The 26,199-nt window shown below is 43.7% G+C and overlaps 1 protein-coding gene across 3 annotated transcripts in view; it reads right to left on the bottom strand.

The window, feature by feature from the left end:
• inpp5f (inositol polyphosphate-5-phosphatase F) overlaps positions 1-26,199 on the bottom strand; it is a 287,343-nt gene that overhangs the window by 42,629 nt on the left and 218,515 nt on the right. For 2 of the 3 annotated variants that reach the window (XM_085994542.1, XM_085994540.1), the window contains 5 exons: positions 12,790-12,969; positions 9,120-9,187; positions 5,860-5,984; positions 2,643-2,720; positions 521-641 (listed from right to left, as the gene is read on the bottom strand). In XM_085994542.1, the coding sequence (XP_085850668.1) occupies positions 521-641; positions 2,643-2,720; positions 5,860-5,984; positions 9,120-9,187; positions 12,790-12,969 (572 nt within the window). The remainder of the gene's footprint in view (positions 1-520; positions 642-2,642; positions 2,721-5,859; positions 5,985-9,119; positions 9,188-12,789; positions 12,970-26,199) is intronic. The other variant, XM_085994541.1, reaches the window with a different exon arrangement.

The following is a 26,199-nucleotide window of genomic DNA, read 5'->3' as shown; positions in this document are numbered from 1 at the left end:
TGAGACGACCATCTGGTAGTCACTCTCGAGTATCGATTAGTTACAATGGATACACGAGTTAGAGAGGTTACTGTGAAGCTAATGGGACACTTTTTAAATTTCTCTCTTCCTGGTGGCAACCTTCATTTCGATAGGTTGGATGCTGAATTCAGCTGCTATGCAATGACATCTCTGAAGAATTGCCAATTAATGTGTAATCATTGCAAGTTTGTCAAGTGATGACTAACGACGGAGGAGAACAGTGAATATGTAAAGTGGATAGTTTGAATTTTACTGACGAAAGAATTGAGAGAGTCAGGATAAATTCATATTTTTACACATTCAGTGCAACATTACACAATAACCCCAATACCCTTGTTCACACAAAATCTTTACATTTTGAGGGGTGTTAGAGGGAAGAGAAAGATTGAAAGTAATGTTAAACATGAAATTGGTGAGGACATTTGAGATTAGAGAAACTCAAATATTGTATTTTTTCCCCTGAAGTCTCTGAACCACAGATTACCTGGTGATTTCATACCTGTTGTTCCATGACCACTCGAGCAATTGCAGCTTGAACCACATTCGTCCGGTCCAAGCAATCCATGCAGTTCACCCTGAAGATTCCTTCCTGTTTGCAAATCTCTCCTGCCTGGTCAACCCTGTTATTCAAATCAAAATAACAATAGTTTGCTTTTCCTGTGATCACGCCAGAACAAAACAATCCTCACTTGGAGTGAAAATGCCAGCATTTGCAGAGAATCAATCCTCTGCCAACAAGTGTTCTGCGCCAGATGATTGTGTTGTAACGTTCTTTCCACCAGTGGGGAATGCCAACACTTCCTGTTTCCACAGTGCAGAGTAGGGCTACAAGCTGCTGGCTCAGAAACTGTGACTTACAAAAACAATTTCTTTATTTAACAGTGAAAATTCTGTGTGGGAGTGTGGTTTCATGGAGTTGAAAAGGTACAAGCCACCTACAGTGATACTGTTGTCCCGGAAATGTACAAGGGGAAGCAGCGACATACATCCCATGACAAATAAACGGTTGCATATTTTTCACTACACTAAGTCGTCTGAATGTTCACTGAACTGTAAAATTGGGCACTTCAGTCAGATCTCTGCTCAACAGGGAATTATAGGCATAAAATCTGAAGTAAAGACAAGATATCTGTACACTGGTCAGCATCTCCATCATCCCTCAATTATGGCATTCCATCCAATTCGGTCAGAGTGGCCCACTCTCATACACGTCACTGGAGCAGGACTTCATGTTGCATCAGGAGGAGTTCTATGCAAAATGTCTGCTTATTGGTGATGACTATTTGTTTTAAAAGTCTGACAATGGGCATTGGAGATACGCTGATAAAGATACAGATATATCCTCCAACATTTGGAACCAAGCATGATGTATTTCTCAAAATATTTCATCATTTGGTATTTTAATATTTTTACACTTAATCAGAACTTCAGCGTCTCCAGTGCCACTTTTAAAAAAAATATATAAATCGAGCTTGATACACTCAGCAGAAACACACTAGACAAGTTAATAAAGTGAATATTGGAGTACAACAGATGTGTCATATCATGATCAGCAGCAGTTTGCACATGTTGAAATATTTATGCTCATCACATCAGAGTTAAGAAATTGAACACTATGTGGAGCACCCAAAAGGCAGCTCCAAGCATTCCCAGGTCAGGCATGAGATAAATGTAGTGCCCCTTTACTAAAATAAATGCTTTAATCCTAACCTCAAAAAAAACGACCCCCCGGTTGCAAAAATGTACCTGAATCGAAGTGTGAATTTAGGCTGTGTTTGGGCAGTTACGTGTAGACCACCCACAAAGCTGGTTTGAGACTGCACAATCTCATTGTTTGTCGGACCTCTATAGATGGAAAAGGAGTCCTTCATCCCATCAAGCTGGACTCTATTTGAACCCAGGTAACCTCAGAGCACTAACCCAATGCATCACTCTGTACACAATTAAAAACTTTTTGCTGCAATGTTTGATCTTTCTTTTCCCTGTTGAGTCCTTACAGCGCTCACCATTTCCAGAGATGTGCTCCCAGGCCTCTGACAATTGCACTGTGTGCAGGAACAGCTCAGTGACTCACCATCCAATTTCCTGTCCTATCCTGCAAAGAGGGGAATGGCACTTCTCCTACGCAATCTTCGCACGTGTGAATTAGGGGCAAGAATTGACACTTGTAAATATCGCAATGCCGATTCCTATATTGACCCCGTCCGTCTTACAGTCCCTGTAGATGCATAGTTTTACAAACTTCTCAGTGCCAGCTGAGACTACAGTAGGTGGTGTTAAAAATCAAAAATGTTTTAATGAACTATTGTAACAAAGTAAAGATAACAGTTAATTCCTAAAGTCCAGGGCAGCTGTGATGATAATGATAGACATCCCATAATGTGGTGAGGATTACTGACCCTCAACACACTGATAAATGATCAAAATGATATTTTACGAGTCTAAACAGCTTTACTGCCACAGTGCAAACAATCAAGAGTGAATGTTCATAATGTAGTGGCACTTGGACAGCCTAGCACAGTTCGTCTTTGGTTTGGTGAACTTTTCATTACGACAAGGCCACTTACTACTATAGTAAATCATGCACCTTTTTCTGAATGGTAATAAATTGAGATACTGACCAGCCCCACTTCATGTCTGTGATGATATCGGAGATAGCATCCGTAAGAGTCTGCACATTTTCAAACTTCATTCCTCGACTAGAAAGAAAGAAAGCAGTTTTTGGTTTAAACGCAAATCATTTTTAAATATAAACATTAGGACACAGGTGTAAGAGAGTGGTTTTCTTAAAAAGTTAATCTTTACAAGGAAACAGCAGCAGTCACGCAAGACTAATGAAACTTACACTTGTCGCTCTCATTACATCCAGAGACTTTCTGAGCACTTTAAAGGATGGTGGATAGAGTTAGCACTGAGCAGATTAGGGGTGGGGGGGGCGAGGAACATAAGAACTTAAGAAGTAGGAGCAGGAGTAGGCCATACGGCCCCTCGGGCCTGCCCCGCCATTCAATAGGATCATGGCTGATCCGAATCTAGACTCACGTCCACTTCGCTGCCCTCTCCCCGTAACCCCTAATTCCCTTATCTGCTAGGAAACTGTCTATCTCCGTTTTAAATTTATTTAATGTTGCAGCTTCCACAGCTTTCTGGGGTAGCAAATTCCATAGATTTACTACCCTCAGTGAAGAAGTTTCTCCTCATCTCAGTTTTGAAAGGGCAGCCCCTTATTCTAAGATTATGCCCCCTAGTTCTAGTCTCACCCATCAGTGGAAACATCCTCACCGCATCCACCCGATCAAGCCCCCTCACAATCTTATATGTTTCGATAAGAGGAAGGCAGCTTATTCATGTTTCAGCCACTACAATCGATGGATTCAAATTTCCTGCATTCCTGGGTGCTGCTCCCTCAGCCATTGCGGTTCCCCACAGCGAAGGAAATACACCGACTTAATCAGCTATAAACAAGCAAGCCGCATTTTGAATTGTACAGTAATGCTGCCTTTCAAGCCAAGAATAGTTTATCCTGGCAGGGTTACAAATATCTGAAACATGAAAATTAAGCATTTGTACAGAAGCCACTACAACTCGACATGGTCCAGTTCCTGCCATTGGGAATTTAAGCCCAGATACATCATGTAGATTTGTAAACTGAAATTTAACAGCAAAGCCTACTATAAACGCAGCTAGGTGAAGGTGCCTGACAGACCCGAATGCTAGCCGTCCCTGGACCAGTCCACCACTAGCCCCACTGTTGACACCAACAAATCTGTGGCAGTCGGAATAAAAGCATCAAAGAGGCGAGGTAGGAAAAGAGCTCAGTTCCAATGAGGCGAAAGGCAGTGCAATGGGGCATGAGGTTGCTGTGTGAAATAGTCGCTAGGCTGTGTAAATAATTCTTTTTAATAACCTGCTACATTAAAAACGCCCATCAGCATTAATGAATTTATTAGCTTCGACTGCAGTAGAGTGTATCAGACTCAAACACGCTCTCCAATGGGAACTCAAAACAGTTGGCCAATCATTTTACACTTGAAGTGCAGGAGGCGCAGGGAAGACCTCATTAATCTTTGAGATTATAATGCGGTCAAGATAAACTGAACTCGGATTGTTTAATATGACATACTCTAATCAGGGGGCCATGGAATCAAAGCTCAGAAAAGGGAAGGCAAACAGATAGCGGAGGTTGAACTATTTCACAGAGCGTGGTAACTGTGTGAAACAGACTGCCCAAGGAGACAGTTAGCGTCGGCAAATTCAAGAGGGAGCTGGTTTGAAATGGTCAAGAGGTACGATAGACAATAGAACATTTTTTTTTTTTAACCTTTGGGTCCAGCCTGATAAATCACCATTTTTTCTGGCCCCATATTTCCCAATGAGGGAATGGTATCTGAAAGAATCAAATATGCCTTTTCTAGTAGTTTAGTTCGACAGTGTAGCTGTCTTACACAGACGGATAAACGGAGACCAAAAATAGTGATGTGAAATTGCAAGGAATCGACAGCAAAAGGTCGATTTTAATTCAGAATAGGAAAGACTACAAGCCCAGTATGCACTGGGCTCTCCCTCCTCTGTTACATACACAGCTCTGCTACCCGAGCTCCAGGAATAATTGCTGTCCAATTTTTGGCAGTTCTTAGCACTTTATTTTGGTAGTCACTTGCCTTGGTGGTACTCATTTATTAACTTCTTAAACACAAATAGCCAGAAATGTCTCGTTTAGATCATTGTTCAGTTGAACGACAACCTTCCCCCACCCCTCCCAACCAAATGGCTAGCATGTATAAAAAATATTTACACTATATCCTGGTGACTGCTAATTAAAAGATTACATCATTTCCGTTATGTATTTAAAAATTAAGATAAACATTTAAAAAATCACAAGGTCATCCAAAACAAACATTATTGTTTGGATATTCACTGTGAGATGGAAAATTATTACACTAGCACACAAGACAAATTGTTCTTCCACTGTAAATGATCGTCTCACACAGTTAGCTACACCTTTTTCCATCTCTACCACTCCCAATCCGGATTGTGGGATCATGCAGCAAATGAAAACCACAGTGAGTGATCAAGAGCAAGGACTGTCTAAATACCAGCTCTGTTGATTTTTCAACCGAAGACATGAACAGACACTGGGCTCTGAATGCTAACAGCCCACAGAAAACTCAGACAGCTGGTGTCTGAGAGTTGGTTTGAAGCTTGCCTTTACTTTCTCCTGAATCTAACTGCCCGAGCAGAGTCTGATCCACTAAAACACTATCATAACAGTGAAAATCACATTTGTTGCACAACATTAATCAAAACTGCACATGGTTGTCTCTTTTGCTGATTAATTTTTGTCTAGAAAAATAATTACAACTTAAATGATAAAGTGAAATTAAGTTTTTTTTTTTTTTTAAAAACATTATACGAAAAACCAGCACTCCCGAAATCGTACAAATATTGAACCAAAGGAAATCATGGGATTTTAGAACTGTAAGCTGCTGAGAAGCAGAGAAGAGACTGGGAATTCTAGCAAGGAAAGGGAGATACCTGGTACCTAACCATCCACACGGGCAGAGGGGAGAACAAAAATAAAATTTATCTGGCTAACTTTGATGCTGTATTGGAAGGAGAAAACCCCCCCCACATTTTTTGTATCCCCTGGGTGCCAGTTAGATTCAGATCACTGTGCCTTGTAACAAAGTGGAGTCGACAGCACATCAAATACCAGTCTTATTAGCTGCACTATATTGCAGGCTAAGCCGTCTTTAAAAAAAAAAACTATTTTAAGTCCGAGAACAGCCATGTAAAGATCTTAAATCACAATCTATAATCATAGTCTTTGGTTCTTACCAGTGCTCGTGGAAATCAAAGGTCACGTAGGTGAGGCTTGGGTTATTGTAGAGCAGAACTTGTCGAAGAAAGGCATCTCCAATTATTTTCTCTCTTCCAGTCTGATCTACTAGGCTGACAATAACCTAGAGATTGAACAAAAACATCAATTGAATGCAATGTCTCAAATTATTAAAGGCTCATTTTAACAGAGGCTGGAATCCCATTTAGTGCAAAGTTACTAATTAGTGCAAAGATTAGCATGTCATCAAGTTTGTTGGTGGACATAGCTTCCTAGGTCCTAAGCTCTGAATTCCCTCCCGAAACCTCTACCCCTCCCTCCTTCTTTAAGGCACTCCTTAAAATCTCTCTCCACCTGTCCCAATATCCCATGTGGTTCGGTGTCCAATTTTGTTTGATAACGCTCCTGTGACGTGCCTCAGGAGATTTTACTACATTAAAGGCGCTATATAAATGCAAGTTGTTGATGTTGGTGCTGCTTTACAAATTGGAGTGCTGCTTATAGCACACAAGTGGAGCACTGGAACAACAGAATTAAAACACATTCAAATAATACCAAGTACCCCAAACATCTCTGGATAAACACAGTTCCCACATGATAACTTGAATCACCGTCACAAAAAGGAAATTATGATTACACGTGTCTGTCGAGGATTATGAAACTAGGTGGAGGATATGCCATCATAAAGTGTTTATATAGCTCGGTGGGCTTAAGCCAAGTCAGTGTTTGCTTCTGAATCTATGAAATGCTTCATAAATAAGCCCACGCAAAATAAGGCCATAAACTGGCGAGTTGGGAGCAATAAACAAAGATTGCAACAGGCCAAAGCAAGAGTGAAACCCAGGACCATTAAACAGTGACAGACTGATTTCACATGGATTGTTGATTCAATAACACACACACACAATATACAGAGCATCTAGAACACTATATATATAAAAAACAGTATATGTCTCTGTCTGTCCGGCTATACAATCAAAAGTTATAGAGCGTACCTACACATATGTTATATCAAAAGAAAGCTCATCATTAGGGGAATCTTGTAGGCGTATTTACTTTTTAGTCGGACAAAAATTGTGCCGACGGTATCCAAAAAACGTTCAAAATTCCGCTCATTAGCATCGAGTGACGTGAAGGTTGACCAATCGTACAGTCGAGCGACCCGACGGTCGACCAATCGCTACGTCGCGGGGCCGGGTTCATAGCGTGTGTCGAGTGACAGGACGATTGACCAATCCTACACTTCAGTGATGTGACGGTTGACGTGTGTGGGCGGGCCTTATCATTCTGAAATGAGGTGAGTGGCCGCCATCTTGATTCCAAACTCTTCATTTCTTTTTCCCCTTTTCTGTGTGTTTCTTTTCAAATGTACATTTCCAGCAAAAAAAAGAGTTGCTTTTAAAACAAATTGTTTTTTTAAAAAAGTTAATTAATTTGTAAATCTTTTCTCTAACCTCTAATTTTCCTACCTTTCACCGTTTTTCCAGGCCTCGAAGCCTGGGCCTGTTGCCCAGCCATGCCTGAGCTAGGCACCTCCCGTCGCGCTCAACAAGCGGCCCGCGATCGCTGCCATCTTTGTGAAGGCTGGAGGGGGCGGGCCTGAGCCGAACGTCGCCACCGCCGCCATCTTAGTAAAGGCGGGCGGGGCGGCAGTCAGCGCACGCCTCAACTTCGGCCTGGAGCGCGACTTCAGTCCGGCCGGGCCTCACGCGGTAGGTTGCGCACCGGCCGGCTCTGAGGCGCTGATGAGCGGCGGCGTTTCTCTCTGCCCTTGAAGCCGGCTCTCCCTCTGCCCCCCCGTCGCTCTCCCTCCGCCCCCCCCCCCCCAGTCGCTCTCCCTCCGCCCCCCCCCCCAGTCGCTCTCCCTCCGCCCCCCCCCCCCCAGTCGCTCTCCCTCCGCCCCCCCGTCGCTCTCCCTCCGCCCCCCCCCGTCGCTCTCCCTCCGCCCCCCCCCCGTCGCTCTCCCTCCGCCCCCCCCAGTCGCTCTCCCTCCGCCCCCCCGTCGCTCTCCCTCCGCCCCCCCCAGTCGCTCTCCCCTCCGCCCCCCCCCAGTCGCTCTCCCTCCGCCCCCCCCAGTCGCTCTCCCTCCGCCCCCCCCGTCGCTCTCCCTCCGCCCCCCCCCCAGTCGCTCTCCCTCCGCCCCCCCCCCCCAGTCGCTCTCCCTCCGCCCCCCCCAGTCGCTCTCCCTCCGCCCCCCCCCAGTCGCTCTCCCTCCGCCCCCCCCCCAGTCGCTCTCCCTCCGCCCCCCCCCCCAGTCGCTCTCCCTCCGCCCCCCCCAGTCGCTCTCCCTCCGCCCCCCCCAGTCGCTCTCCCTCCGCCCCCCCCCAGTCGCTCTCCCTCCGCCCCCCCCCCCCAGTCGCTCTCCCTCCGCCCCCCCCCCCCAGTCGCTCTCCCTCCGCCCCCCCCCCCCCCAGTCGCTCTCCCTCCGCCCCCCCAGTCGCTCTCCCTCTCTCTTCCAACATCATGCCCTCAAAAAACCCTCGGCACCGCCGGGCACTTCAGCTAGTACTAAATAAATCACTTCCCTCCCCACCCATCAAGTCCTATTTCACATTTTAGTGGCAGACACAAACACTTAAGGAACTAATTTTAATCAAACTATGAACATCACCGGTGTTTTTACATTAAAAATCAACATCTGTGACTGCACCACAGACTGCAGATGGAATTGTTCCATACTTATACATAAGCAAAGGATGAAGAAGGGCACTGCAGCAGCTCAAGCAACTGCTGCTCCGTCGTGTTCTGCTGCCAAACGCCAGAGCACAGGTTGGCCTCAGCAATTCTCCATGTGGCAAGTTGCTAATCTAAACAATGTCATTAACAACAAGATGTCATTCCTGAACAACTCAACGACCAACTGAAGAGCTGAGAGGCTTGGAGTGGGAAGGGGAAAGAGAAGAGGAATATTATTTGCCCACACGACTCAAGGCACAGCACAATACAGACACATTGGCAAATAACTACAGATATGCTGGGGCAATTGTTAGAGCAGTCACAATGGCAGTGTTCAAGGATGCTTCATAATTGGATATTACTGTTGACTTGTGCAAGAATAAAGGGTCTTAAGGATATATGGAGTGCATAAAGCTCATTTGATACATTAAAAATTGCATATACCAAAATACAGAAGTCAATAGAAAAACTACAGACAGCCTAAAAATTGAAGAGTTTATTGAACTGCATCAATCTTGGAATTGCTCAGTACACTAATTCCAATGAGTTCTATCGAGACGATAATGAAAAGGAAGTAACTCACCTGCTTCTTATAAATTTTCAGTTGTTCCTCAAAGTGTGCTGCAAACTTGCTGGTTGTCTCCTTCTCAGCTGCACACATCAAAACATTTCAATTACCAAAACAGACACTGGAACAATCTACAGACAGCGTGGAGAGAACTGGAAGTGAAAGGCACTGCCCCATCTACAGGGAAGGGTAATAATTCTGGGAATTTGCAGTGAATCTAAATCAACTTTTGCAGCAACATCCCTGACGAATTTTTTTACTTCAGGCGGAAACATCTCACTAGAAGCCCGGAGCTTCTATCGTATGGCGGTGCTGCACCAATATACGCCAGGCACATTACTGCCAAATAGAAAGAATTCATTTCAAATACCTACTGCTCAGGTTTAGCACAATGACACTTCAGCACATAGCCATTATTCCTCATATAATAAGCCCTCGACCATCACCATACCACCAAAGGGAGACAAAAGCAGCACAGGTAAAAGTCTTGGAGCAGACCTCCTGACCCCTCAATCTTCAAAAAGGTAAGGACCATAAGGGGAGAAGGGAGGTTTATTTTTAAAGTCATTAAAATGGCTTTAAAACACATGGTTGTGCAACGACATACAAATAGATTTACAAACATCCCACATTAAGTAGGTTTACGACAGTAAACAATAGAACAGCAAATTAAATGGAGTACTGATGCCAAGAACTATGACAACAAATTAAGTGGAGCGAAACAAACAAATTGCAAAGTAGACAAGAGTGATATTTTCGCAGTTGAAATCTCTTCTCCAAGGCTTCTGTGTATCCAGTCTGTAGGTAAATGAGATTTTATTATTCACATGTGGAGAGTTTTGTCAGTACTCAGTTAGGAGCTGCTCAATGGGGCATTTCACCAACTGGCAGCTCCGTCTGTCCCGATTCTGTACAGCTCCAGCCAGCTGCTCCAACAAAACGAGGTAAGCAATGGGAGCAGTGATGAAATCAGTGGCCTGGGCTCCTGGGCATAGCAGAAGCTAGAAAGATGGGAATGCTCCGCCACATACTGTACCACAATTTGTTCAGAACATAAATTGGTTATGGCTTTCTTTTAAGCAGCTCACATAATAAAAGAAAACCCTTTTGCAGAGAATGTTTTTTATGTCTCCCAAGTCAGCCGTTAAAAAATATTTGCTAATGTTTTATTAACACTTCATCTTTTATTACAGGACTATGGCATAATTCAAAGCTACAGGACTTCACAATGTAATAACAGATGTCATGGTATGATAGTTTGAGATTTCAAGGGTAACCACCAGTCCATCTCATTTACATGTGCTGAGCTTTTCACTGAATTGCCAATATTTAACTCTGGAGTCTCAGAATTCTGACAAGGTTTCCATGAGGGATGGGAGTATTAAGATCCAGATGGTACTGATGAGGTCAAACTAGCTGCTGCAGAATTGCCAAGTTTAAAAGAGTACTTCCTTCAGGATATTTGGACAGACAGCCAAACATACATATAAACCTAAACAACACTACACAAGTTTTGTCCGAAGAGATCAGCAAAATACGTCAAAGTAGCGTGAAAATATTCACAAACGATGCACGCATGGAAGAGTGCTTTCAGGAAGTGCGGTTGGGGGTGGCGGGACAGCTGATGGCGTCAGCACACATCTTTGCTCGAAAGTTTTCCCTGCGGTTATTCACCTTATTCGGCCAGTTACAGAGGAGACAACAGACATGGTAGATGGGGGAAATGCAGTGGATGTAGGGTGCATGGGTGTTAGGAAAGCCTTTGACAAGGTACCACACGGGAGATTACTAGAGAAGATCAAGAGATAATGGAATTAGTGGAAGGTGAGCAAACTGGATCAAAATTTGTTTAGAAGGGGCTAAACGGAGAGTAGGAGTTAAGGACAGTTTTTTCCAGAGCACTTAGGCGTGAGTAATGGGGTCAGAAGACCAAGGAAGCTGCAAAGAGATACTGATAAGATGGGAAAATGAGCTAAAAAGTGTCAGATAAAATTCAATGCCAGTATGAGATACATTTTGGTGAAAAAAAAACACAACAGTAATTATACTCTGAATGGAAGTAGGCTCAGTGCTATAGAAGAGCAGAGGGACTTGGGGAACACAAGTTCACAGAACATTAAAGGCAGTCCCTCAGGTTGATAAAGCTGTAAAGAAAAAGCGAATGGAATTTTACATTTTATCATGAGGTATAGAATGCAAAAGCCAAGAGGAAAGAACGAGTCAATATAAAACCTTAAGATCTCAGTTAGAGTACTACGTGCAATATTGGGCTCCACACTACAGAAAGGATATTGAGGCTTTAGAGAGGGTACAATGCAGATTCAGTCGGATGCTTCCTGGTATAAGGAAATACAAATACGAAGGGAGACTTGAAAAATTGGGTCTTTTTCATTAGAACGTCACAGATTATGGGGAGATATGACAGAAGTTTATGAAAGGATGGGACAGGATAGATGGAAGTAGACTGTTTAATAGTTGAGGAGCAAGAATTAAGGGCCATAGACAGAAGACAAAATGTAAAGGATTTAGAACTGAGTGCAGGAGAAACTTCTTTACACAGTTGTGAGGAGGTGCAAATCACTTCCAGGATTAGTTGTTGAGGCCGAAACTATGTCAATATTCAAGATTAGATTGGATAGGTGGAAAGAGGAAAAGGGTTGAAGATACATGGGAACAGGGTGGGTAAATGTGATTAGAACTATTTGCTTGCGTAAAGGGTGACAGATTGGTGGAGCCGAATGGCCTGTTCCATGTTGACATTTTTATGTATTACTATATACTCTAAACAGTGCAAATTAATGGTCAATTGGAAGGTGCAAGTTCAGAGGCCAAATGATCTTTCCTTATTCCACAATCTGGTATTATGAGGCATCATTAATACTGTGAAGTATGCTTCAAACCAGGGAAAGTTTGATTAGCACTGGGCAAATGTAAATAAGGCAGCTGGTGACAGGATCTTGCACCAGTCTAAAGATGGGCTGAATAGCTGATACTGAAGCTAATAAACCTGGAGGTACTGGAATCGGACACCGATAACATGATGGGTACATTTTGTTTTCACATGTTGTAGTGCAGCCCATCCATTGCACTCATCCCTTGTTAACCACTCTGTGAACCAGTTTACAAAATTAATTGTACAATAGCAAAATACTGCAGATGCTGGAAATCTGAAACAACAACAGAAAATGCTGGAAATACTCAGCAGGCCAGGCAGCATCCGTGGAGAGAGAAACAGAGTTAACGTTTCAGGTTTGGAACCCTTCATTATCGAGTTCAACAATTTCAGATAATAATCCCTGCCCCATTGTTCATGCTGTATGATTTTTGCCATTTCCATTTGCAACATTTTATCTTCCTGCCTCTTACAAAAGTACAGTATGTTCTTTCAATTCCTTCCTCCCCTCCTAAACCGCCCCCACCACCACCCCACCTCCCACCCGTCTCTGCACCTGCTTAATATGTTACATCTCCAGGTTTTTCCAGTTCTGATGAAGGGTCCCAGACCCGAAACGTTAACTGTTTCTCTCTCCACGGATGCTGCCTGGCCTGCTGAGTATTTCCAGCATTTTCTGTTAATACAAAATCAATTGGTTCCTTCAGCCATAGTAGCATTGCTCTGTTCAACAGTGCTAATTCTCCATCACCTGCTGACACTGAAGTGCAAAGATCCACTTTTCTCACTTACGTTTGTCCAACCGCGGCCGAGGATTGTAACGATACCCAATCTGACTCCAAAACACTGGCACTGACCCACGTGCGAGGACAAACGAGAGCGTGTGACTGTGGACATGGATTAACTGCTCAGTCTCCACATAATTCGCCACATTTCCATTTTCATCTACGCCACGGCGCTTATAGCGCATACCTGCAGAGATTCAAACAAGACGTTGTGACAGGAGTTGGCCGGGCTTTATTCATAGCCCACAAGGTGAATCATGAATTCCATTACGTGTGCTATACTGATCCATACAATACCACAAGTGCCTAGCAAGAAAAATAACTACAATGAGATTTAAATTAAACTTACAACGATTACAATGCAGCCATCATTCTTTCCACGTGGACATTAAAGTTAAAAAAAACTGGCGATCAATATGTATCCTAATTGCCACTGCCAGACAGGTGCAAACTAAATGACTCCTCTCCCTCTAAAGTGCATGGTACCGCATATATATACACACTTAAATATATACATAGCCTAGAGCAATCTCGGAGTCATTCATATTTGTCAGCTGAACCTCTTGATGAAATTAGTTTTTTTGTAGACAGAAGTGTTGTCCAGCATCACTGTGCTGCAAACAATCCTTTTCAACCAACGTACTTGTTTCAGAACCTCTTACCCGGTGCCACCATTTCAAAAACCTCCAATTACAAAGTTCAATAACTTAGGAAAAAATGGCAACCAAAAATATGTAAATTTTTTTTTTTTTTTTTTTTTTTTTTAAGGACTCGGTGGAATCAGCTCTGGAAGTTAAGAGCTGTACATAGTGTCCCAGGATCAGTGCTGGGATTCTTGGTGCTTCTAATTTACATTAATGAGTTGAATTCAAAAGCTCAATGCAAACTGGTCAAATTCACAAACAGCATCAAACTAGGTAGATTGCGTGCTCAAGCCTCTGAGTGGGAATGAACCCATGATCTTCTGACTCAAATGCAAGGTTGCTCCCACTGACCCAAGGCTGCCACTTCAAGAGATGTGTGAGAGTACTAGAAAAGGAATAATGATAATTTAGCAGCACCGATTGATTTCAAGCAGCAACAGCAGTAAGGCACAGAGCTCCTGGAACTTTGAACTGTGTGTGAGGAAATGACATCATCAGACGGCCCAATCCAGAAGTGACCTCATCAGTGTCGTTAATCACGCCACTAAATAAAATGTCATTTGCCTTCACCTAAACACCACTGGAGACAAAATTAAATTCATATTCCCCCTTTTATAGAGGTATTTGCCTCAAATGTGCAATTCCTGCAAGCAATGTTCCCTGTAATTTTTTGGGGGATACGCGACCACTTTAAGCGGCCCATTTACAGATTCGCACACGAGCGAACTTTAACACTGCGGTCTGTGCGGACCGGCAGAGAACTGCGCAGCCAATAGGGAACGTTGCCCGCAAGCATTGCCCAATTGCAATTCGGGACCTTCCAACATACCCCAAATTGAAGAGCAACACTGCAATTTCTGCATAAACACCTGCCTTCTTACACGCCTGTCAGTATTTAGTTTACTGGTATAATTTGTATTAGACAGAATGCAAGAGCTTTGTGATGATGTCAAAGCTTCTGCGGGCAGGGGGCGTGCGAAAGTAAAGCCTGAATTACCAGCCAATTTGCCTGTAACTCAAACCTTCAGCACTTGGCTGAGGCTTCCCCCCGCCCCCAAAAGAATGCTCTTCAGGAACTACAACTTTTAAGCTAAATGAACAGGACTAAGTCACCTTTGCGAGTGTGCAACAAAACTTCAAACAAAATGCAAAATGACCAATTGCAATTTATTCTGCACTTCCAATTTAATTTCCACATACCTCAACTCACATTAAATGCCAAGGAATAATCCGATCACACCCATCCCACATCATCAGCACCGCCTGCTGAAGAGAAAGTGGGAGCTATACAGGAAACCTTCGATTTACCAGCACCTAAATAACCGGAAATCTCGGTTAACCGGCAAAATTCAGGAGTAGGTTCATGTAACTTTTATTACTTGCCTTCCTCCATTTGTTGCTATGCAAGGGTGTGGCTGCAGCTGTTGCTAAGCTACAGAGACGCTTACAACTTGTGGCCATTGTTCTGAAGCTGTTAAGCAACAGGGTTTGTTGCTTTATACGGAGCTCTCAGCGCCGTATCTTTTACTATAGCTTTCGGTTATCCGGAATTTTTGATGAACCGGCACCACGTCGGTCCCATCCGTGCCGGATAAAAAAAGTTTCCTGCAGTTAAGATTATTAAAGTCAATTAAGGCCAGGCGGCTATAAAGTGGCTAATAGTAAGATGAGGAGCTGTTCCTCAAGCTTGTGTTGCGTTTCATCCGAACAGTGTAGGTGGCCAAAGATGGAGCGGTCAGAGTGGGACAGCGATAGGAAAATTGAAGCGGCAAGTTAATAGGGAGCTTGTGGTCCCACATGCAGTCGAATTTTCTGTTTGTAGGTGCATGTTTTTAAATTGGCTGCTAGGTTTTATTAAAAAAGTGTCAGCACTTCAAAAAGTAAACTGATATGTCTTGCGACATACGTAAGGATGTGCTAAGTCACAAGCGTGAGTTCTTTTCCATCTTTCTGCTATCCCACCCCGAGTGTGTGTTGGGGGCGAAAAAAGCCAAGCACAGGCCTTCCAGCAACAAGTTGAGGCCACTAATCAAGTCCAAGCACTTCCGTCCCTCCCCCAAATACATGAACGGCCTCACACCAGGAGCCAAAGTGGAGTGCATACATTATAAATTAATGTGTGAAATTCAGTCACCATGTTAAATGCTTTGGGAATTTGACATGAAGGCACAAGATAAATCAAAGTCTAAAATGATAAACAGTCACATAGCAACTGCTCCCAGCATATAAACAGAGATGGAATTGTTTTCTTACAAAAGAAAGCTCGACTGCAACCAGTCGAAGGAGGTATAAAGTTACAAAAACAAATTTGAAATTAAAACAGAAAATGCTGTTAGCACTCAGCAAGTCAGGCAGCATCTGTGGAGAGAGAAACAGAGTTGACGTTTCAGGTCGATGGCCCTTCATCAGAACTCTTGATGAAAAGTCATCGCCCTGAAACGTTAACTCGGTTTCTCTCTCCACCGATGCTGCCTGACCTGCGAGTTATAAAGTCAGTTGAATGAAAACCCAAAGAACTGTAGAAATTTACAGCTCCGAAGGATGACACTTGGCCCATCCTATCTGCACTGGCTTTGGTAGAGTAACCCAGAACTAATTCCACTGGCCCGCTCTCTTCCCTTCACCTTGTATCTTCCTCTGCTTTCAGCATCTATTGCCATGGCTGTTGCAGTTGTTAGGATTTGACCTTCCTAACATAAATGCAGAGACACTGGAAGTAGAGTGCACCAAAGTAAAGTGGCTTCCACTGCAGCTCCAAATAAGGCCGATGATATGATTGATGATAGATGGAGTGGCTGAAACTCTTCCACACAGACCAATGAAATAAGTTGCGCTATAATTGCCGATAGACCATTCCCAGAAAAAAAACTGCATAATTACAAGTTGCAAATGTATTTCAGATCTCTGCTGCATGACAGGAGCCCAGCTGACACCATCTATCCGCTGCACTTCATTGTACAGCCCACCATTAACTGACAGCGTGGTGGACCCATGAACATGTGAAGCTAAAAATCTGCCCTACAGTTAAGGACCCCAGTCCCTGCAAACACTGAGTTGGCCTCCTGAATCCATGCAGGCTAGTGATGGACACAGCCAGCATGAAAAAGCGCGACCTTCAATGAGATTCCATTGCTGAAATAAACTTGGTTCAACTCCGCTCAGAGAAAGTGCTTCATTGAAAGTTTATATTTCAGATTTGAGGCATCAGCAGCTGCTTTTCCATCTTCTTCAGTTGTTGGCTCCCATTGAGCAGGTTTCATGCAGCTATTGGCTTCAAAATAGCTTCACGCATTTAAAAAAAGACATTTCTTTTTAAACTGGGTCATTCCAATTGCCTTCCTGGGGTCTGGAAACATTCTGGTCCATCCGCATCAGCAGTGTTTTTAGGTGGCGACAGCATGATGCAATATCATATCACATACATACGTGGATATTTGCTCTTCAGCCACATCACAATGTGACTACTGAATACATGCTCACTGGCCAAGATGTCATGGTCAGTCTACACACATGCAGAACAGGTGTCAATGAAGACTACCTGCGTCATCCGGAATCAAATGCAGCAACACAGTGCAATTAGCTCACTATCCCAAGGCCAGGCCGCAACGTAAAAAGCAGCTAGTGTTTCTCTTTTCATCTGGTATCTAATCTGAAATGTAAAATGCTGTTTTCCATTATGCTAATCAGCTTCTTTCACATGTAAATCCGTTTGGCAACCAGCTGATAGCATCCCAATCGGCAGCCCATTAGGGGCTTCATTATCTGAGACTCGAGCAGTTTCCTTAGGCGAGATGGAAAGAGGGGAAAAGGTCCCCACAAAAGGGAATCGCTGCATAAAGAAAGTGGGCGTACTCGGCTCATTTATTTAAATCAGGTCTGCCAAACTGGAAGATTGTACTTCACTGGCTGTAAAGCACACCAGAATGTGCCGACATCGTGAAAGGCGCTATATAAATGCAAGTTTTCATTCGTTAAGGCACAAGCTACCTTTCCAGAACAAATGAAGCCAGTCAGCTCCAATGTACTGAAGTGAATATCCAGAACTGGGAATTTGCTGCTTCGCGGGATGTTGATGCAACAATCAATCACCATTATTTTACAATTACTGATGTGCCTTCTTATACCCAGACTCACCATGGAACCTAAAAGCGAGCTTCAAAAAGGTTACAGAAATTGACAGTTATACTTCGCAAAGCATAACTGTGATTAAAGCGCACAGTCAGCCGAATTCAATCTTTGTCACACTGAGCTTCAATGTTAAATCTCCAAAAGGTACTGCGGGCCAGTTACAGTGAGATGTAGAAGATGCCTGCTCTTCTGCGCTTTGACACACAGGCAATCTGCCAGCAGCTTGTCACTTTTGTTTTAATAGCAGACGCCACATTTGAAGGCTTCGATATCCTTGAGGTGACAAAAGATTTATCTCACAGATTTATCTTGGTATTGGCTTCTTCAATTCTATCACAGTGCACAAGAGGTTCAAAACCAGCTTCACTCCCAGAACAATATTCCAGCTCAGTTTCTTGCAATCATTTACTGGTTTACATAAGAACATAAGGAATAGGAGCAGGAGTAGGGCATTCAGCTCCTCGAGCCTGCTCCACCATTCAATAAAATCATGGCTGATCTTCTACCTCAACTCCACTTTCCCGCACTATCCCCATATCCTTGATTCCCTTAATATCCAAATATCTATCGAGCTCGGTCTTGAACATACTCAACGACTGAGTCTCCACAGCCCTCTGGGGTAGAAAATTCCAAAGATTCACCGCCCTCCGAGTGAAGAAATTTCTCCTCATCTCAGTCCTAAATGGCCAACCCCTTATTCTGAGACTGTGACTCCTGGTTCTAGACTCCCCAGCCAGGGGAAACATCCTCCCTGCATCAGCCCTGTAAGAATTTTGCAGGTTTCAATGAAATCACCTCTCATTCTTCTAAACTCCAGAGAATATAGGCCTAGTCTACTCAATCTGTCCTCATAGGACAATCCCCCCATCCCAGGAATCAGTCTGGTGAACCTTCGTTGCACTCCCTCTATGGCACGTATATCCTTCCATAGGTAAGGAGACCAAAACTGTACACAATACTCCAGGTGTGGTCTCACCAGCACCCTATATAATTGCAGTAAGACGCCTTTACTCTTCTGCTCAAATCCTCTTGTAATAAAGGCCAACATACTATTTGCTTTCCTAATTGCTTGCTGTACCTGTATGTTAACTTTCAGTGATTCGAGTACAAGGACACCCAGGTCCCTCTGAACACCAACATTTCCCAATCTCTCACCATTTAAAAAATACTCTGCTTTTCTATTTTTCTTACCAAAGTGGATAACTTCACATTTCTCCACATTATATTCCATTTTCCATGTTCTTGCCCACACACAAAGTTTTTCTATATCCCCCCTTCAAGCCTCTTTGCATCCTCCTCACAACTTACATTCCCACTCAGCTTTGTCTCATCAGTCAACTTGGATATATTACATTTGGTCCCCTCATCCAAATCATTGATGTAGATTGTGAATAGCTGAGGCCCAAGCATTGATCCTTGCGATACTCCACTAGTTATAGCCTGCCAACCCGAAAATGACCCGTTTATTCCAACTCTGTTTTCTGTCCATTAACCAATCTTCAATCCATGCTAGTATATTACCCCCAATCCCATGAGCACTAATTTTGTTTAAAAACCTCTTGTGTGGCACCTTATCGAATGCCTTCTGAAAATCCAAATACACCACATCCACTGGTTCCCCTTTTATCTATTCTGTTAGTTACAATCTCAAAAGATTCTAACAGGTTCGTCAAACATGATTTCCCTTTCATAAATCCATGTTGACTCTGCCCAATCCTATTATTATTTTCTAAGTGCCCTGTTACCAAGTCCTTAATAATAGATTCTAGCATTTTCCCGACTACTGATGTCAGGCTAACTGATCTGTAGTTCCCCGTTTTCTCTCTTCCCTCCTTTCTTAAATAGTGGGGTTACATTTGATACCTTCCAATCTGCAGGAACCGTTCCAGAATCTATGGAATTTGGGAAAATGACAACCAATGCATCCACTATCTCTATAGCCACCTCTTTCAAAATCCTAGGATGTAGGCCATCAGGTCATGGGGATTTATCAGCTATCAGTTCCATTAATTTCTCCAGTACTATTTTTTTTAATTTTTTATAAACGAATACTAATTTCTTTCAGTTCCTCATTCTCGAGACCCATGGTTCTCCACTATTTCCAGGAAGCTTTTTGTGTCTTCTTCCGTGAAGACAGACACAAAGTATTTGTTTAATTTCTCTGCCATTTCCTTATTCCCCATTGTAATTTCTCCCGTCTCAGCCTGTAAGTGACCCACGTTTACTTTCGCTAATCTTTTCCTTTTTACATACCTATAGAAGCTTTTACAGTCTGTTTTTATATCTCTCGCTAGTTTACTCTCATATTCTATTTTCCATTTCTTTATCAATTTCTTGATCCTCCTTTGCCGAATTCTAAAATCCTCCTAATCCTTAGGCTTACTATCATTTTGGCAAAATTTTAAGCCTCTTCCTTTGATCTAATACTATCTTCAATTCCTCGTTAGCCACGGTTGGACCACTTTTTCAGTGGGGTTTGTGTCTCTTAAAGGAATGTATATTTGTTGTAAATTATGTATTAATTCTTTAAATGCTAGCCATTGCTTGTCTACCGTCATACCTTTTAATGTAGTTTCCCAATCTACCTTAGCCAACTCGCCCCTCATACCTACGTAATTTGCTTTGTTTAGATTTAAGACCCTAGTTTTGGATTTAACTGAATCACTTTCAAACTCAATATCAAATTCTATCATATTATGGTCACTCTTCCCTAAAGGCCCCTTTACTACAAGGTTATTAATTAACCCTTGCTTGTTGCACAATACTAGATCTAAAATAGCCTGTTCCCTAGTTGGTTCCTCAACATACTGATCTAGAAAACTATCTTGCATATATTCCATGAATTTGTCTTCCACACTATTACTGCAAATTTGGTTTGCCCAGTCTATATGTAGATTAAAGTCCCCTATAATTACTGTATTACCCTTGGTACATGCGCCTCTAATTTCCTGATTTATATTCTGCCCTACATTACAGCTACTGTTTGAGGACCTATAAACAATTCCCACCAATGTTTTCTGCCGCTTGCCTCCACCCAAACTGATTCTACTACTTGATTTTCAGGCATAAGATCTTTTCTCTCTACTGTCTTTATCCCATCCTTTATCAGGGCTACCCCTCCTCCTTTCCAGTTTGCCTATCTCTTCTAAAAGTTACGTATCCTGGAATATTTAGTTCCCAACCTTGGCCACATTACAACCACGTCTCCATTATGGCTATTAGATCAAGCCTATTAATTTCTAACAGCGCTATTAATTAATCTATTTTGTTGCGAATCCTTCATGCATTCAAATATCGTGCCTTTAGCTTTGACATATTTCTATTTTCCCCTGATATCATCTTAGTCAGTGATGCCTTATTACCTTTGTTACTCTCTGTCCTTATTTTTACCCAAAACTCTACTCTGCTCTAGAGCCTTGACATGTCTCGCACTGCTTTTAAATTTACTCTTCCCTGAATCCTCCAACCCACCCTTCATTAGTTTAAAGCCGTCTACCGCACTAGTTATTCAATTCGCCAGGACAGTGGTCGCAGCCCACCCCAATGGAACAGCACCCTCTTTTCCCAGTAATGGTGCCAATGCACCATGAACCAAAACCCCTTCCTCCCACACCACTCTGAGCCATGCATTTAAACCTCTAATCAGTTTGTCCCTGTGCCAATTTGCATGTGGCTCAGGTAACAATCCAGAGATTATTACCTTTGAAGTTCTGCTTTTTAATTTGGATCCTAGCTCCTCAAACTCCCTCAGCAGAACCTCATTCCTAGTTCTACTTATGTTGTTGGTTCCTATGTGGACCACGACAACTGGATCCTCAGCCTCCCACTCCAAGTTCTCCTCCAGCTGTGAGATGTCTTTAACCCTGGCACTGGGCAGGCAACACAACCTTCGGAACTCTCAGACACGGCTGCAGATAACAGTATCTATGTCCCTGACTATACAGGTCCCTACTACAACTACATTCCCTTTCACTTCCCCCACTTGAATGGCCTCCTGCACCATGGTGCCATGGTCCACTTGCTCATCCATCCTGCAGGCTTTTCCCTCATCCACACAGGCAAGAACCTCATACCTGTTGGACAAGGGCAAAGGCTGAGGGCTCCTTAGCTGCCTCAGTTGCAGTCACACCCTCCTGTCCCTGACCACCAACCAGACCTGTAGCACTACCTAATCTAAGGGATGTGACTGCCTCCTGGATCAAAAGTGTCCAGGTAACTCTCCCCGTCCCTGATGTCCCGCAATGTCTTCACCTCAGACTCCAGCTCAAGAACTCTGAGCTGAAGTTCCTCAAGATGCAGGCACTTACTGCAAACGCGGCTGTCCATGATCACCATGCTCTCCAGAAACTCCCACATGCTGCAGGTGCGGCACACCACCTGCACTGCCATCCCTATATGACCTTGTTTTATTTAATTAAATTTGTAATTAGGTAACTTAGTTTACAGTGTAGTTTCTTGACTACTTACTTGATCAAGATTAAGTTATGGGTACTGAAATTAAATATCTACCTGTAACACAAAGCACGACAAGTAGTGTAGGCAAAAAGCAGCAACTCCTTCCCCCCTTCCCAAATTCCCATATAAAACACTAAGTACACTCCGTTTTAATCCCGCTCTGTGCTCTAATGTCTCATGGTTTTGGGAGGTGGGTGCAAGAAGAAAGAGGTGGGCAAGCAATTCAATCCAAATACAGACTGCTGTGTGACCAGTTCAATTATGCACTTGATTGGCCGCTCCCGTTTCAATTCAGATTCATTAGGCCCCAGTAACTGTTCTCCAATCAGTTATTAACCTACCTTTTTTCAAATCAGCATGTCCATTTGGGCTTTCAGAGAGACAAGAGTCTTTTCTTGAGTCTTCAAAGAGAGAGTTAGCTAAGCTAGTTAACTTCCATAGTTGGGGAAAGAGGGGAATTGGTTGATCCGCACTACTGTACAGCGTGTTATGTCTAGTGTAGGGTTATACCGACACCTGCCCGAGAGGAACCCTCGAAAACACTAAACAGAACCAGTAGCTGAGAGAATATGAACAATGGTTCACCTTTGGTCTGGACATTAGATCAAGTGAAAACAGATGCAGGGAACACGAGCAGACCTGCAAACGGTCATGAGCGCCACGGAAACCAAAAATATCTATAGTAAATATCTACAGAACGGGACAAATATCCTTGCGGGGAGGTTTGCTAGCACTGTTGGGGGGGGGGGGGGGGGGTTTAAACTAACTTGGCAGGGGGATGGGATACAGAGTGGAGCTATAATAGGGGGTGATGTACAGCCAAATATAGAGGAAAAAACAAGTCAGCAAATATGTAACGGCACAAGGGAGTAGGGCAAGGCTGGATGGCATTTATTTTAATGCAAGGAGTCTTGCGAATAAGGTGGATGAACTGAAGGTGTTGATGAACACATGGGAGTATGATATTGTTGCTATCACGGAGACATGGTTGAGGGAGGGGCAAGACTGGCAGCTCAATATTCCGGGGTATAGAATCTTCAGGCGAGACGGGGGGGGGGGGGGGTAAAAGGAGGGGGTGTCGCAATATTAATTAATGAGTCAATTACTGCTGTAAGGAGGGATGATATATTAACAGGTTCCTCTAATGAGGCCATATGGGTAGAACTTAAAAACAAAAAGGGGGCAAGCACTTTGCTGGGAGTGTACTTTCTGCCCCCAAACAGTCAGAGGGAGATAGAGGAACAGATATGTAGGCAAATCTCAGAGAAATGTGCAAATAATAGGGTAATAATAGTGGGGGATTTCAACTTCCCCAATATTAACTGAGATAGTCAGAGTGTGAAAGGCTTAGAGGGTGCAGAATTCTTAAAGTGCATCCAGGAGAGCTTTTTGAGCCAGCATGTAGAAAGTCCTACAAGAGAGGGGGCGGTACTGGACCTAATTCTAGGGAATGTGGCCGGGCAAGTGGTAGAAGTGTTAGTAGGTGAGCACTTTGGTGACAGTGACCATAATTCGGTGAGATTTAAGGTGGTCATGGAAAAGGACAGAGATGGACCGGAAATAAAAGGTTCTAAATTGGGGGAAGGCCGATATTAATATGATAAGGCAGGATCTGGCCAAAGTGGACTGGGATCAGCTACTTGTAGGAAAATCCACATCAGAGCAATGGGAGTCTTTCAGAAAGAAAATTGAGAGAGTACAATGGCAACATGTTCCCGTAAAGGTCAAGGGTGGGACCAACAAGCCCAGGGAACCTTGGATGTCAAGGGGTTTTACTAGAATGGATTAGAAAAAAAAGGGGGGCTTTTGGCAAATACAAAGGACTAAAGACAGAGGAAGCCCTAGAGGAGTATAAAAAGTGCAGGGGGATATTTAAAAAAGAAATTAGGAGAATGAGGAGGGGCCATGAAATAACACTGGCGAGCAAAATAAAAGGAAAATCCTAAGGTGTTTTATAAGTATATTAAGGGCAAGAGGATAACTGGGGAAAGAGTAGGGTCCATTAGGGACCAAAGTGGCAATGTGTGTGTGGAGCCAGAAGATGTAGGTAGGGTTTTAAATGAATTTTTTGCATTTGTGTTCACTATGGAGAAAGACGATGTAGACATAGAAATCGGGCAGGGGGACTGTGATATACTTGAACATATTAGCATCGAGAGGGAGGAGGTACTTGCGGTTTTAGCAGGCTTAAAAGTGGATAAATCCCCAGGCCCGGACAAGATGTATCCCAGGCTGCTGTGTGAGGCAAGGGAGGAGATTGCAGGGGCTCTGACACAAATTTTCAGAACCTCTCTGGCCACAGGGGATGTGCCAGAGGACTGGAGAACAGCTAACGTAGTACCATTATTCAAGAAGGGTAGTAGGGATAAACCAGGGAATTACAGGCCAGTGAGCCTAACATCAGTGGTAGGGAAATTATTGGAAAAAATTCTGAGGGACAGAATTAGTCTCCACTTGGAGAGGCAAGGATTAATCAGGGATAGTTAGCATGGCTTTGTCAAGGGAAGATCATGTCTGACTAATTTGATTGAATTTTTCGAGGGGGTGACTAGGTGTGTGGATGAGGGTAGTGCAGTGGATGTGGTATACATGGATTTCAGTAAGGTTTTCGATAAAGTCCCGCATAGGAGACTGGTCAAGAAGGTAAGAGCCCATGGGATCCAGGGTGCCTTGGCACATTGGATCCAAAACTGGCTTAGTGGCAGAAGGCAGAGGGTGATGGTCGAAGGTTGTTTTTGTGACTGGAAGCCTGTGTCCAATGGGGTACCGCAGGGATCAGTGCTGGGTCCCTTGCTGTTTGTGGCCTACATTAATGATTTGGATGTGAATGTAAAAGGTACGATCAGTAAGTTCGCAGATGACATGAAAATTGGTGGGGTGGTAAATAGCGAGGAGGGTAGCCTCAGTCTGCAGGACGATATAGATGGGTTGGTCAGATGGGCGGAACAGTGGCAAATGGAATTTAACCCTGAAAAGTGTGAGGTGATGCATTTTGGAGGGACTAACAAGGCAAGGGAATACACAATGAATGGTAAGACCCTAGGAAAGACAGAGGATCAGAGGGACCTTGGTGTGCATGTACATAGATCCCTGAAGACAGAACAGGTGGATAAGATGGTTAAAAAGGCATATGGGATACTTGCCTTCATTAGCCGAGGCATAGAATATAAGAGCAGGGAGGTTATGATGGAGCTGTACGAAACGCTGGTTAGGCCACAGCTGGAATACTGTGTGCAGTTCTGGTCGTCAAACTATAGGAAGGATGCGATTGCTTTAGAGAGGGTGCAGAGGAGATTCACCAGGATGTTACCTGGGCTGGAGCGCTTCAGCTATGAAGAAAGACTGGACAGGCTGGGGTTGTTTTCCTTGGAGCAGAGAAGGCTAAGGGGGGGGGCCTGATTGAGGTGTACAAAATCATGAGGGGCATAGATAGGGTGGCTAGAAAGGAACTTTTTCCCTTAGTAGAGGGGTCAATAACAAGGGGGCATAGATTCAAGGTAAGGGGCAGGAGGTTTAGAGGGGATTTGAGGAAGAACTTTTTCACCCAGAGGGTGGTTGGAATCTGGAACTCACTGCCTGTAAGGGTGGTAGAGGCAGGAACCCTGACAACATTCAAGAAGCATTTGGACGAGCACTTGAAATGCCATAGCATACAAGGCTACGGACCAAGTGCTGGAAAATGGGATTAGATTAGACAGGGCTTGATGGCCGGCGCGGACGCGATGGGCCAAAGGGCCTCTTTCTGTGCTGTATAACTCTATGACTCTAAAAAGGGTAACCGAAACCGAAAAAAAACAAGTGACGGTAGCAATACTGTAATGCACAGTAACAAGCTAAATGATGAGCTTTTGACAGATACAGGAAACTTTGGTTTAGCCGGAGGTTAACTGTCCGGAATGCTCAAGCCACCAGCAAAATTCAGGAGTCGGTTCAGTAAGTTTTTTTTCTTTTCGTTGCTTTTTTTTCCCCCACCAGTCAGGCTCTGCAAGGTCTAGCTAAAGCTGTTGCTTAGCTACAGAGACGCTTGCAAGCTACGGCCGACTGTTTATAAGCTGTTGCTAAGCAACTGGGTTTGTTGCTAGATAAGGAGCTCAAAAAGCTCCGTATGTTTTAACATTAGCGCTGGCTTGTCCGGCAGTTTTGATGGGACGGCAACAGCTTGGTCCCGTCGGTGCCGGATAGCACTAAGT

Source organism: Somniosus microcephalus, chromosome 8 (assembly GCF_052327205.1).
Source record: "Somniosus microcephalus isolate GS21.2 chromosome 8, FLI_Smic_1.0, whole genome shotgun sequence".
Classification (NCBI taxonomy): domain Eukaryota; kingdom Metazoa; phylum Chordata; class Chondrichthyes; order Squaliformes; family Somniosidae; genus Somniosus; species Somniosus microcephalus.
The sequence above is the reverse complement of the archived record's forward strand: the minus strand, read 5'-3'. Positions and strand labels throughout refer to the sequence as shown.